General features: G+C 43.5%; 1 protein-coding gene across 1 annotated transcript; it reads left to right on the top strand.

Annotated features, from left to right (window-relative positions):
* The first annotated feature begins 8246 nt into the window (after positions 1-8246).
* LOC102719418 (nucleolar complex protein 3 homolog) lies at positions 8247-15297 on the top strand. Its single transcript, XM_006660010.2, has 12 exons — positions 8247-8733; positions 9501-9694; positions 10297-10505; positions 10607-10709; positions 11042-11205; positions 11478-11616; positions 12572-12742; positions 12835-12968; positions 13110-13424; positions 13885-14024; positions 14283-14380; positions 14464-15297. Exons 1-12 carry the CDS (start codon positions 8367-8369, stop codon positions 14974-14976), a joined length of 2547 nt encoding a protein of 848 aa, XP_006660073.1. The 5' UTR covers positions 8247-8366; the 3' UTR covers positions 14977-15297.
* The last annotated feature ends 208 nt before the right edge of the window (positions 15298-15505 follow it).

Genomic DNA, 15505 nt, shown 5'->3' with positions numbered 1-15505 from the left:
ACAGAGAGGGTAAACCAGATTCTTGAAGATATGCTCAGAGCTTGCGCTCTCGACTTTGGTGGAACGTGGGATAAGAATCTACCGTATGCAGAGTTCTCATATAACAACAGTTATCAAGCCAGTCTGCAGATGGCACCTTTTGAAGCATTGTATGGGCGAAAGTGTCGTACACCCCTCTTCTGGGATCAAACAGGAGAACGTCAAGTTTTTGGGACTGAAGTTTTAAGCCAAGCGGAAGAAAAGGTCAGAATAATCCGTGAAAGGTTGAAAACGGCCCAAACCAGACAGAAGAGTTATGCGGATAATCGTCGAAGGGACTTAGCCTTCGAAGCAGGAGACTATGTGTACCTCCGCGTCACACCTTTGCGAGGAGTGCACCGGTTTCAGACCAAAGGAAAATTGGCACCACGTTTCGTGGGACCATACCAGATAGTGGAACGCAGGGGAGAGGTTGCGTATCAGTTGGAACTCCCCGCTAACATGGCCGGAATCCATGACGTGTTCCATGTGTCGCAGCTCAAGAAGTGTCTCCGTGTGCCTGAGGAACAGGCCAACTCCGAGCACATCGATCTGCAGGAAGATCTAACTTATGTGGAGAAGCCAGCACGGATTCTAGAAACTAGTGAAAGGAAGACTCGGAACCGTGTGATCAGATTCTGCAGAGTTCAGTGGAGTCACCACCCAGAAGAAGAAGCAACATGGGAAAGAGAAGATGAGCTCAAGGCCGCCCATCCGCACCTCTTCGCCAGTGCCTCCGAATCTCGGGGTCGAGATTCCGTTTAAGGGGGGTAGGTTTGTCACACCCGGAGTTTCGTCCTAAGCCTAAATCGTAAAAAAAAATCCGTAAATAACAATTGGCTTAATTGACTCAGGAAAAATCCCTCTAAAAGGAATTAACTCAATTAAATCGTGGCTCGCAAATCGACTAACAGGATTTAAATTCAAATTGCAGAAGTATAAAATTCGGCCAAACAAATTAATTTAAAACTCGGCAAAAGTGGGGTTTTCCTTTTTCTCTCCTTTTTCCTTTCTTTTTCCCTTCCTTCTCAAATTGGGCCGAAGTCCAATTTTCCTCCCTCTCTTTTTCCTTTTTCTTTTTCTTTTTCTTTTCCTTCCCGGGCCGGCCCAGCCGAGCCGGCCCGTCTTCCCGCTCGGCCGGCCCAGCCGAGCCGGCCTCCTTCCGCCCGCCGCGCGCGCCCCCGCCTGGGCCGCGGCTTCGGCCCAGCTCGCCGCGTCGCCCGCGCCGCGAGTCCGCGCCGCCTCCCTCCTCTCTCCCGCGCCACTGACAGGTGGGGCCCACCTGTCAGTGACTGCTGCGCCGCGAGTCCGCGCCGCGTCCGAGCCGAACTCCGCGCCGCCGCCGCAACCGCCGCCGCCGCATCCGCCGCCGCCGAGACCGCGTCGTCGCCGACTCGGTCTCCAACCTCCGCCCGCCCTAGCCGGTCGCCGCCACCCTATAAATCCCCTCCGCCGCCGCGCCGTCGCTCGCTTTCCATCGTCGCTCGAGTCGCCGCCGCGCTGCCGCCGTTCGCCGCCACCGCGCAATCTCGTCGCCCGTCGCCGGTCGTCGCCGCTCTGTTGCGTCACCACCTCCGTCCCTCTGTCGCCGACTTGTTGCCGCCCTCGCCGTCACTAGGGAGCCTCCTCGGCGCCGCGCGTTCCCTCGTCGCCCGGCCGCCGCCGCGTCTTGCCCGTCGCTGCCGCCGATCGATCTCCACCACCACCACCGATCTCCCGCACCCGCCCGCGTCGCCACCTTCGCCTCGGTCTCGCCGACCCGTCCGCACCCTCGCCGCCGCCGGTGAGCCTCCGCACCCACCTCCCCTCTTTCTCCCCCTTTCCGGCCGACCGCCGCCGAGTCGCGTGCCGTCGCCGGACGAGGCCGAAGCCCGCCGCTCCCGTCGGTCACCGTGGTCGTCGTCGCCTCCGCGTCGCCGACGTCTGGCCGCCGTCTCTTGCGCCCACGTGTGCCGCGCTGCCGCCGCTCGCCAGTCGCCGTCGCCGCTGTTCTGCCGGGTTGCGCCCGTGCGTCGCCGCCCCGGTCGTCGTCGCCGTCGCGCCGTCGCCGCTCGCCGGTCGTCGCCGTCGCGCCGTCGCCGTCGCGTCGCCGTCGCCGTGCGCCGCCGCCGCCGCGTCGCCCGCCGCTCCCGCCGGTCGCCGCCGTCCGCCGAGCCGCGCGTTCGGTCCCCAGCTCTCTGTTCCCTCTCGCTGACGAGTGGGTCCCACCCGTCAGTCGCTCCTCGCGCCCGCCTCCTCTCTCCTCCCGTGGGTCCCGCGTGTCAGTCTCTGTTTCCCTCTCTCTCTCACCGACAGGTGGTCCCCACCTGTCAGCCGTCAGTACCCTCTCTCCTCGCTGACGTCAGCAGCCCCATTAATTGCGCAATAATTGATTTAGGACTTTTCTGTTTAGTTAAAAAACCCAGAAAACTTCTAAAATTCATAAGTAATTCATCTAGTCTCCGTTTAGGTCCATTCAAATTTCATTAAATTCATAAAAATATCAAGAATCCATTAAAAATAGTTTCTTTTGCTGTTTCAGTAGAGTTTGTGCCTGTTTTATTTATTTTTGTGCTTTGTCGCTTAGATTCGGACCCCGCCGAAGAGCCGGTTTACTTCGAGATCGTCGCCGAAGTTCCCCAAGGGCCAGAGCAAGGCAAGTGACACTCATCCTTGAACATATGGAACCCATTATTGCAAATTCCCCGCTTTATTATTTCAAATATGCATTGTTTTAATTAAAGTACTTACTTTATGCTATTTTCGGGTAAACCTTATTATTATGCCGTTGTTTATCCAACTTTGTTCATTGCTGGACCAGGGGTAACTTGATTAGAGTCAGGCCTAGGTTAATGCTTAGCCATGCTTAGAACAAATAGCTCATGGGATCACATATAATTATGCTTAATTCTGGATAGCCGAGATAATGATTCACTACCCGGTTCGGGTTAATGTCAACTAAAATATTGATAATGGTGGGCTGTGGGTGCATGGTTTTGAGAGTCGCACCCATGGCGATTAAGGACCGGTTCACGGGAAACCCTGGAAGTAAATAAGTGCTAACCACATGCCGAAATGGGTAAGGTGGGATTTGAAGCATGACTTCGAACTATTTGACGTACCCAGGCAAGGGTAGGCGTGATGGAGTATGGACGGGCAATCGTGGTGTAACGAAAGCTTCTCCTGCTTCCGGATCTACTGAGGCACAAGAGGGGACTGCCCGACTTGGTGTAAAGGAGGGGGTGAAACCTGAAGTGTGGTACGATTAAATAGGGAGGGTTGTGTAACGGGTCCTATCACGGTCTCCTTTCCGGTATGCCGTGGTGGTATGTCGGCGCACGTTCAAGTGTAGTGGAGTCGTGTCTTGTGGGTACAGTAGTACACCTCTGATCAGAGTATAAACTATTCGAATAGCCGTGCCCACGGTTACGGGCGAACTCCCAGCTTCACTGTGATTAGTGAACCCTAATAACTTGAGTAAAATCTGGTATCACTTGGGACTACTGCAACGTGGTGTAACGTTGGGTAGTGGTTGGGCCTGTCGCAACGTGGTGTAACGTTGGACAGTGTTGTGGTATTTTACAACTGTTTACCTATTTATGCTTCACTGTATTTAATTACCTTTATTCTTTAAGCTCTGTTATTTATTTAAATTGCTGCTTTATCGCAACTAACCCGAGCCTGTCCTTGTTAATCCCTATGCATCATTTCTTTTCCCCTTGTCCGTGTTACTTGTTGAGTACGGTGGTTTGTACTCAGCCTTGCTTAACTTTCCCAACCCAGAGCTAGAAGCAGAGTCCGATGGAGGTGCCTCTCAGGAGTGAGCTGTTCCGCCGTCGAAGTGTTGCCTGTGGACTGGAGCCGTACCCGCTGGAGCTGGTCTACCCCTTTGTTTTTCTTTCCGCTGCATTTCCGCTAGAATAAGTGTAATTTTCAGTTGTTTCTAAGAACGATGGTTATGTAATCAACATTGTCTTTTTGTGTACCCTGGCTGGTCCTGGACAGGGATTTAATACACAATTAAGTTCAGAAATTCGTGTGAGGAATTTCTGGGCGTGACACTCCGTCTTTCTTGATATCAATGACTTAGCCATCTTGAGGGTCAAGCTTGTGGGTGTCATCGTCTTTGGCCCCGAGACATTAGACCTCGGCGCCGATGACATGGCACCGAGCAAAAAAGTCAATTTTTGTTGCAGTTTTTTTTAAGGATCTATTTATGATTAAAGTTTTTTGAAATGGCTACAAGGTAAAAATGCTTGCCTTTTCATTACATCCTCCACCGAGCAAACATCATCTTTGTTAAAACAAAATTATATATTGTTTTGCTACTGCACTATCATTTTCTTCAACTGTAAATTCATGAGCCTACATGTTTATTATTAAGTTTGGGACTTCAGAATCACCTGGTATTTTTTTCATCAGGTAAGGGCCAATCAAAGAAGGTCAAGTAACCAAGGAGGAAGAATAATATAGCCAATGATTGTTTGTGTTCCATCATTTTTTATGATTTACATTTGTTTATATGTGTGATGTGGATTTTGCAAACATTGTGTAAACACTAGCCAAGGTCATAGGCATCCATCCATGGGAAGGCAAAACAAATATGGCTTCCATTGTAATTTTGTTTTTTTTCATCCTATATGTGCATTAGTTAGTATGTACAGTCATTATTTTGTTCGTGGAGATGTTTTATCCGATGAAAAATTAAATATGTATATTTTGTTGTCGACACTTTTATGATAAAAGTATTTTGTTGCACCGCTATATGTCAGCTATCCTAGTTTCAGGCATGCACTTGTCTTTAACAAAAAGATCTTAGTTACAACTTCCAAGCATATACACCGACAGACCAACCTGTCTGAAATTGAACCCATGCAATATGTATTAGAAATTGAAGAGAAATTAACTTATTGATTCTCCGAAGATTGACATCCTTTAATTTAACTATGATGTTGTTTCTAGTCAGCGAATTTGAGGTTCAGTACTATAGGCGACTAGGAAGATATAACCTTGTGTTGGCGCTAGAACGCACCACCACACCTTGAGCACGTTGTATGTAACTCGCAACACACTTCATGGTGATTTTAGGGTGTTCAAGTATTCGTAGATGCTGCGAAATTGATCATTCATGCATATTTCTTACATCCTCGAGCGAGCCAACTCTAGCTCCAAAATACCAACCTAATTACGAATGATAACTCATCTTTGTGAGTTGCCATGAGGTTGTATATCCATGTTAGGTAATAGTAGGACTAGGCTGTGTTCGGTTGTGGCTGCGCACGCGTGTATTTTTTGCAAAAAAAATTCTATAGGAAAGTTGCTTTAAAAAATCATATTAATATATTTTATATTTTTTAATTAATAATTAATTAATCATGTACTAATCTATTACTACGTTTTTCACACTGAATAACTAACATCTCTTTACTCACAAACAAAAGCGGCCTAGAAATGCATATGGGCTGGGTTGAACCATTGACCCAACCCATAAAACATGGGACAAAAAATAAATTGGTTTAACCCACCAAATTTTATGGGCCAACATATGTCCACCCACCATGACACGGGTATATTTGCGGGTCAATCCACACCACCATATTGCAACACACTCCACACTGTATTGCGCCATACTCCATCGTTACACCCCTTCGCCGCCACACCCTTTGCTCCATGCCACCACCATCTATTTCTCCTCCCTGCAGTGCTCCACTCTATAACACCATGCCTACCCTCACTCTCTCCCTAGCACCACCAAAGACGGACTTCTCAATCGATGACAACAATGAAAGAAGGCGATGGATCGGATGGCCATTCAAAGACCTCCCAACTAGCGATGAGATGCTCCACTGCTATTGGTATGCATGATTCTCGATCTGCTTTCAATCAATAAATGCGGAAGGATCAATCATAATGCAAATCCAACTGTGCCACATTGTTTGGCTGCTCAATCATCGTGTTGTCCATGGGCAAATCAAATCTTGGAGCTAGACCCCTCAAGTTGCCGTTGGTGGCACACAAGAATATGATTAGCTAGATGTGGATGATATGCTTGTTCGTTCTTTGTTGGAGAGGTCTCCAGATATCGAAGTAATCATGCCCTCTCTAGCTAGCCACTCCTTATCGGACCAAACAGATGAGTGTTAGAACAAAAGATGCAAAAAAACATACTACCTCCATGTTTTTTTTATATCACGCCGTTGACTTTTAGATCCACGTTTGACCATTCGTCTTATTCAAAAAAATTATATAATTATTAATTATTTTGTGATAATATGATTTATTATTATAGAAATTTTAAGTATGCCTTATAATTTTACAAATTTGAATATAAATTTTGAATAAAACGAATGGTCAACCGTAGATTTAAAAGTCAACGGCGTCATATAAAAAAATAGAGGGAGTACATGGGACAAACAATTGAGGTCAACAATGGTCTGTCATGTCTGATGTCCCCATTGTTGATGTCTGCTTCTATTAAATCAAATTCAACATCTCCAACTTCATGGTCTCCATGAACAATTTTAAGGTCAATGCTCTCGGTGAGAGCCCTTGTTTAATTCTCTTTATATATATTTTTTTTGTTATTGTTGCATTTTTTTCTCCGATTGTTCCATTCATGTAGAATTGCTACGCTTAATCTTGAAAATTAGGTACTATAATACTTGATTTCTTATAAGATGGTTTTGTAAGATGACATATAGTTTCCATTTCTTATGTAGCTCCCAACATTACAGGTAAACTAAAAAAACTGATGTGTGTTGTTTGGAAAGAATTCCATCCAGGTTTTGTTGGTGAAAGAATGACCAAGGCAAAATCTTTGCATTGTGATAAAATTTTAAGTGCTAAAGAGAAAAAAAGGCACAAGTCACCTTAAAGGGTACTTGCTTAGGTGTCTGGAAAGAGTTAAATCCAAGTGCATGGTAAATAAGTTGTGTAAGTTATTTGGATCTCCCAATGCACCAACCTTGCAAGACCGGGAATTTGATCCCGAGGTCTCTCGTTAGAAATTACTTTGAACGATTGTGTTATATGTAGCTTCCATTTTCTTTTGTGGATTATATTGGATTTTAAGGGTTAGTTTCTAGTTTGAATCCTTTGTTTAAGATGGTTTCTAGAACAATTATTGCAACTGACTATATGAGAACCTTTGAGGAATCAAAGTTAGCATTGCTAGAAATTCTTAAGAATTGTAAATCTAGAGTTTCATTAACTGTTGACATGTGCACATCCACCTAGACAAAATGGGCAGTTATGTGTTACATGTCATTACATCAGTAGTGAGTGGAAAATTGAGAAAAATAATTATTGGGTTCTTCATGATGGAATATCCCCACACTATGCACTGCATGTTTGATGTTACTCTGAAGCACATATAGAAGTGGAACATTGAAGATAAATTATTTAGTATATCTTTGGACAACGCCGAGTCAACACTTTTCAATGTTTGAAATATTGAAAGTTAATTTGCTACTAAAAAACATACTTGGGTGAGCTATTTCATGTGCGTTGTGCAGCACATGTTACAAATATTATCGTGTAAGTTGGGATAAAGAAAGTCAGGCTCAATCATGCAAATAGAATTTTTATGGGAAAGGCGACCAAGCTTTGATGTCCCAACTAGGTGGGATGCTACTTACTCGATGTTGGGCTGTGCTTTAGAATTTTAGGGTGCATTTGCTAAGGTAAAGTTGCAAGATAGTAGTTTCAATCACAATCCAAAAGAGGAGTGGGAAAGTGCTGAAGATTTTTGTAAGATCTTAAATGTGTTCTATGATGCTACCAATGTTATTTCAAGACCAAACTATCCCACCTTAAATCGTTCAACACTTGTTAATAACGGCACAAGAATTATGAGTATGGTAGAGGATACGCAGCAAAAGTTAGATTATTGGAATATTTCATATCTAACCTTGTCGGTTCCTATGGTTCTAGACCCAAGATTTTGAAATACACATAAGGTCTATTTGAGGAGTTTCTAGTAGAATTCTCAGAAATCAAAAGCTCTCGCAAACATTACCAAGCTTCTAAGAATCTAGAGTGGTATGATCAAAAAATAAGCTAGAAGCCATAAGCTGAGAAACCCAGCTTTTCTAAATTCAGCGAGCATGCTAAGCTCTCCAAACAAAACTGTAATATCGACGCGGCCAGACCATGCTGATTTACGGAGGGCCGAGCCCCAACAGGCCCAAAACCGTGACGCGTGGCCCAAGATGCAAAACAGAAAAGGCTGAGAAAGCCCAAAAGCCCAAAGCCCGCGATGCCATCGTCCTCTTCATTCCTCCGTGGTCTCTTCCCCGCCGCGGACGAAGCCCTAGCTAAACCCCTCCTCGTCCCCACGCCGCCGCGCCGCGCTCGCTCGGGGGGAAGCGATGGGGAAGAGCAGCGGCAGCAAGAACAAGAAGAAGAAGGACAGGGTGATCCTGCCCCCGCAGCTGCCGCCGGAGCTCGACGACGACGAGGTCGTGGTCTCCGACGAGGACCTCGAGTTCTTCGGGGCCAACGACGCCCACGCCCGCGCGCTCGCCAGCCTCGACAGGAAGTCCATCGACTCCTACGTCACCAGGGTCGCCCACCACGTCGGGGACGAGGTCGAGCGCCTCTACGAGGAGCGCGAGCGCCGGAGGAAGGCCGCCGAGGCCCTCAGGCCCAAGAAGGATGACGACGCCGACCTGGAGGTCGACCGCGTCGACGCCCTCCCCGTCAAGACGCTGCAGGGGGAGCTGGTCTACAACAACGGTACATTTTTATCATTCTAATCGTGCCTACTCCGTTGCAGCAACCGAGTGCGGTACTTTCCTGGGGATACAGGATTAGGATTTTGATAATGTTGTGGAACAGAGGAAGACTGTGTTCATCAGTTGATGTGCCACTCATTGCTGCAGGTGCACTACTGATGAGAAAAATGTTGAACTGCAAAGTGAAATTTGTCTGTGCAATACCAGTTCCTTATCATAAATCTTTGCAATTGGAATGTTTCCTTGTAGAATGTAGATGATTGGAATAAATTATAAATGTGGAAGAAACACTGGTCTAGCTGCAAAACTAGTTCCCATGGGGATTCAGTCTTGTGCATTGTGCATCGGTATTTCGGCTTTGCCATCTTCTAACTATGCATTCTTGTGTACCTGGTTGACTGAATTGGACATGTGAGATCAGCTGGCAGTACATAGATTTGGAGTGCAACATTCTTTTTCTAGGGAAGAACTAAATTGTTGTGCTTATGCATGTTTGCTCACTTCTCTTTTTTTAAAGTACTAACAAATATTAGTTTGTATAGAACTGGCTTTAATAATCTTTGCTTCCTTCAATAATTATCAGTGCAGTGTAACTAAAAGATCTTGGCAAGACCTTATCCAATGAGGGAGAGAGAGGACAGAAATATGGTTCCGTGGACATAAATTTTGATTAAACACATAACAAGCTACATGCACCAGTTTCTGTTAGCCATTTGAAACTTAAAAATGCCTTTTTTATTTGCCTAAAATATTTGTATTGACATGCAGCCAAGAAAGCAAGATTTGATGACAGTTCCAATGGTGTTGAAACTAAATCTGAAGACAGAGGAGCAAATGCAAAACAAACCCTCCAAAGAGGAGAACGGAAGTCAAAATCCAAAAGCAAAAAGGGAGATGATAAATTGCAAAATGATCATGCTCATACTGAAGCTCCCAATGGAAAATTGCAGTCAAAAGTGCTGGTATTACCTTGTGCTTCTTTTTTGCATCACAAAGAAACTTATTTTTAACAAACTTTTTGTTTATGGCACATAAAGTTAGCGCATGCTTGCTTTGGTGTTTGGAGAAAAATCCATGTGTATTGTACTATATGATAGCACGAAATGTAAATGATCTGACCTTGCTCGATTGCCACTTTGTCAGTACGGAAGTGTTGTATGCATCGTCTTTGATTAACGATCAATATAACAAGCAGCCAGATATATAACTTGATTGTATCATGCATGAATTAGTTCAGTACTGTGTGGCTTTCTTGTTAACATGAACAGATAAGATTATTCAAGAAACATGAGGCCATAATGGAACTGTCAATAAAGATTAAAGACATCATAGTATATTGAATTCTGGGTAGTGGGTATTAAACATATAACCTATTTATACCAGAAAAAATATAGTGCAAACAAATAACCAGAAAAATGGCATGTTCATAAAAATATCAGGCCAATTCTTAAAACAAATGCTGGGCCCACTATTTCAACCCTTTAAGATCTTAAAAATCACCATGTTACTACTTGTTATATATGCTTGTTTTTTACATATGTGTACCATATGCTCTGGTTGACAGGAAGAGGTGAAGGAGGAACTTTCAGCCGAGGAATTATTTGAGAAAAAGAAGGCTCAGCTGGCTGAAATAGGGATGTCTATGCTTGAAGATCCTGAGGCAAACATTAGATCTCTGAATGATATGTTGCACATATGCAATGAAAAAGACCAGAAGGTTGTTAAACTTGGTCTGATGTCTTTGCTTGCTGTGTTCAGGGATATTATTCCTAGGTATGTGATGATTGATCTTCAATTCTTCATTTTGTTTTTTGATAACATATCAATCTGTCTTTCTCATTGAGTCATTGTGCCTCATTCCTTGTTTGCTGCAGCTACCGGATTAGGCAGCTGACGGATAAAGAGCTTGCAGTAGAGGTTTCAAAAGACGTAAAGAAGATGAGATATTATGAATACACACTTCTTCGCTCCTACAAGGTTTCATTCCACATCCTTGCTCTATAACTAGTGACATTATCATTCATTCTGTAATTCTCTGATATAAATTATGTTTGAATGGTTCCTTCATCTATTTTGATGCTTGAAATATGGGGATGCCTATGGTACAAAAACTGAGTTACAAAAACACTCTACTTTTACCTGCGCACACATTCTTGTTATAACATGCATACACAATTACACATCATGCCATGTACCATAGCCATTCCCAGTTGCATTTGCCTGGCCCCTTTACCTTAAGTTTGGATATAGTTTCAGAAGTTCTAATTCGTGGGTTTGGTTTTCCTTCTCTCTTCTATTTGCATTTTCAGGCATATCTGCAGAAATTAATCTCCTTGGAGAAGCAGCCAACTTTTCACACTCTGGCTGTTCGATGCATATGTACTTTATTAGATACTGCTCCACATTTCAACTTTCGTGAAAGCATACTTGCTAGCGTGGTGAAAAATTTAAGTTCTCCAGATGATGCAGTGAGGTTGATATCTCCAAACCTGCATTTATTTATGTCAAAATTGTTGTTCCCTGTTAGATTATGATTTGGCTATGCATGCTTTCCTTGAATATTCCTTGTGTAGTTTTATTTATGGATCATCTGTTGAATAATTCCCCCATAGGTCTTGGGACTTGAATTTGCTTTATCCTTTGATGGCCCAAATTTTAGTTGCAGTATCCTTAAAATGATAGCGAAACATTGGATTAATGTTGTCCACAGATACCTGATCTGCATATCCTCCCAATCATTTGTAGGAAAATGTGTTGTGAAACGATAAAGTCCCTTTTTATAGATGAGGGAAAGCATCGTGGTGAGGCAACTATTGAAGCTGTACGATTGATTGCTGATCATGTGAAGCTCAACGATTGCCAACTCCATCCTGATAGCATTGAGGTATGTGCCAATCTTTGTATTTATGGTATCTGCTATGTGTTTAGTGTCTACCTTGTAACAAATTCTGATCAGTGTTCACCTCGGCGCTAGTCGCTGGTCGGGCGGCTACCCACTGACTAGAGAATAGACGGATTAGACAGCGACTAGGCGGATTAGGCGGTCTTGGCGGTTTTTCTAATTTTTTACATAGAAATGTACATATTTCACAGAAAAATGAATGCATGACTTGTTTTCCACATGATTATAAGGCCAACAAATGTGAGATTGAAGGCATACCTTGGCAGCCTTGCAGTCCAGTGAGCAGGAGGAACGGTAGAGGAGAGGGAACAAAGCAGAGAGTAGAGGGAGGCAGGGAGAAAGCAGAGCTGGGGAGTACATGCGGCCACCAGCCACGCCGGCATAGCGCAAGCCACCTCCCAGGGAGGAGAGGCAATGCAGGCAGAAGAGATCAGGAGGGCGAGGAGCAAGCGCAACGGTGGCGAGAGAAAATAGCGGCAACGGCCAGAAGTTTAGAAAGAGAGCAGAAAGAAGAGAAGAGGGAGGCGGCGGTTGTAACCCTAAATCCCTTCCCCTTCACGCTCTATCTTCGCTGGTCCCATGCGAAATTTCGCAGGCAAGGCGTGTAGCCAAATTTTCTGCCCAGCGCCATCGCCAAGTCGCCGCCTAGTCGCGCCTCTCCGCCGCCTAGACTAGACCGCCCAGCTGCATAAGACCGCCTAGCATACCGAATACCACCTAAACGAGGCATGTTGCCAGCGACTAGCGCCTAATCGCCGCCTAGGCATTCTGGACGGCTGTCCAGGCGAACACTGATTCTGATGCAATTAACATGTTGACTCACGTCATGGGCTTGAACTTTATGGGCAGAAGCCACTAACTTCTAGGCACTGCCCAAGCCCATCCAACAAGCTGAAAATCAACTCCTTGTGATAACTGTGGCCACTTTTTTCTTTAGGTCTTCTTATCTTTGAGATTTGATGAAGATATTGGAAAAGATGACAGTGAGGAAGAAAAGGGAAAACCAAAGAAGAATAAACGACGGCAAAACCAAGAAGTTCCAAAGCAATTGCCAGTGAGTGACAAAAAGAAAGCCAAGCAGGAATTGATATCAAAGGCTAGAGAAGAGGTAACATTGGTTATTGCATAATTTTATAGGGATAGCTCTATCTATTTGTATAAGAAGTTTATTTATTTATTTATTCATTATTACTTTTGCAGGTTGATGCTGAACTTAGAGCTGTTTCCTTTACTCTTGATCCAAAGGAAAGGAGAAGGATACAGAAAGAAACACTATCATCTCTTTTTGAGACTTACTTTCGCATTTTGAAGCATAGCATGCATACAAATTCTAGGTATGTGTACTTGAATGTGTTCAGTTTAGTTTCACTAGAAAGGTTCATTACTGACATTATATGATCTGACTTTATTCAATATGATAAACTTTCACTTACTTTGGAATAAAGTTACTATTCTGACAGTCATTATACCATCAGGGGCAAGGTCATTAATGTCTCCTCAGATGGCTCACACCCACTACTTGCTCCATGTTTGGAGGGCCTAGGAAAATTCTCACATCTAATTGATTTGGATTTCATGGGTGAACTTGTCGCATGCCTCAAGAAGCTTTCTGGGTATACCGACCATTACTCTGAGATTCTACATGACAATACACTATCTGTATCAGAACGTCTGCAATGCTGCATAGTTGCGTTTAAAGTTTGGAGAACCAACCTTGAAGCTCTGAATGTAGACCTGCAAGACTTCTTCGTCCAGCTTTTTAACCTCATACTGGAGTATCGGCCTGACAGGTTTGAATTCTATTTATTTTGGTGCTGGTGATCAGGAAGAAATATATGCTCTTGTCACTTCCTCTGCCTTGCTTCCAAATGATTCCAGATAGCTTATGATGTCACTGCATTTCTAAAACACAGTTCATTGATAATTAGCATCATAGAAAAAAAATCTTCCATTATTTTTTGCTTATGATGCGTTACTTGTTCTTGGTCAGAGTTTTCCCTTGAAATGCTTATTGTTACTCATTAGTAACTAATGTAATACAGCTATATTGCATTTACCATGATTGCTGGCAATGCATTTACCATGTCCAATATGTTTAATTCATGTGTCATGGCTATCCACCATCAATCATGTTCTTTCAGAATGTTTTCATGTTTAATTAGTGTTTGGTAATCTAATGTTGTATGTCTAAAATAAAGTAGCTAAGGTCTCAAGTAACTTGACAACAACCTGATTTCTGTCTGTATACAGAGATCGTGGTGAGGTATTGGCTGATGCTCTGAAGACACTTCTCTGGGAAGGCAAACAGCAGGATATGATAAGAGCAGCTGCTTTCATTAAACGCCTAGCAACGTTTGCTCTGTCCTTTGGTTCTGCAGAAGCCATGGCAGGTTTGTGTTTCTTTTGTCTTGCACTGTCCCGTCTGGCTGAGCTAATAATTGCCAGACTTTTCACGTTGAGTTGTAGTCAATACGAGCAGTGATGCACATTCTGAACAGGCACTCACATGCTGGACACTTGTGGAATAATTCATGATATGCAATAAATAATCTTAGTGAGCATATTAGATCCATTGTGGTGCATTTGTTTTTCTTTCCTGGATGGTACACACAGAACATAATTGCTGACGTATTTGGATAATATTTCAGCATTAATCACACTGAAGCATCTTCTTCAAAGGAATAGCAAGTGCAGAAACATGTTGGAAAATGATTCTGGTGGTGGCTCCCTGTCTTGCTTAGTTGCGGTATTTCTCTACCCTTTTGTTCTGCAATTCATCAACTACAGCTTGTGTTTACTGACTAATAATGCTACTTTTCATTTGTGCAGAAATATGACCCAGAAGCTAAAGATCCTTACCTGAGTGGGGCACTTGCCTCAGTCCTATGGGAGCTTAGCCTTCTACAGAAGCATTACGATTCCTCTGTTTCCTCAATGGCCTCAAATATCTTGAGCATGGCTAATTTGAATCCTACACAGAATCCTGTTCCGATTTCAAACGCAAACCCTCTAGAAGCATATAGAGACTTGTCAATGGAACAGGAATTGTCTAAATCGGCGAACAAAGTGTTGCAACTGAAGTGCAAAAAGATGAGGCGTGGTAAGGAGTTTGTTGCCCTAAGCCCCTCTGTACTTCAGGGATCAGATTGCATAGCGAATGGAGATGAACTCAAAGGAAAGTTACAGAATCATTTCGCTGTGCTACGAGGCATCTCGGAGAATGAGAGATTGAGGGCTGAGTTGAATCACACGTTGTCATCTATTAACCTGTACAAGGAGTACAAGAAGCAGAAGAAAAGCGCGAAAACAAAGTCTGGTAAGAAAAAGATAGTAAGGGCTTAAGTCCTGCATTTTGGGGAAAGTTCTGCACACAGTAATCAACCGTGCGCAGGTTTCACAGTTTTGGCATATACCCACTTTGTAACTTTATGTTAAGATTTCACATTTGCAGGTGGTGGTTTTGTATACACTTTGCGTTATAGTCTTATTCCTGACATGTCTTTTGTTGTTGTTGTGTGGACCTAACCAACCTTAGAAATTGCTGCCGCTGTAAAAGATACAACAGTGGCATTCTTCTGTTCTTTAGTTGCTAGCAAATTGCCTGTGCATTGCAATTGGATTTTATTTTAAAAATATCAAATATCATTAATATGCTATTACCAATATGAGCATATTAATCCTGTAGTCTTTTTCTTCTCACTAGAAGTAGAATAAGTGGGAGTGGTTGACATATGTAATTCACGGTTATTTTTTCTTAAAAAAAACATAGTACAAATAAAAAAAAGACATTATAAACTTTAAAACTGATATATGGCCCAATAAAAATAAAAGTCAGTTGTGACCTTTTAAAAGAGCCCATTTAAAAAACACT

This window comes from Oryza brachyantha, chromosome 8 (assembly GCF_000231095.2).
Source record: "Oryza brachyantha chromosome 8, ObraRS2, whole genome shotgun sequence".
Taxonomy (NCBI): domain Eukaryota; kingdom Viridiplantae; phylum Streptophyta; class Magnoliopsida; order Poales; family Poaceae; genus Oryza; species Oryza brachyantha.
This window is presented reverse-complemented; position numbering and strand designations above follow the sequence as displayed.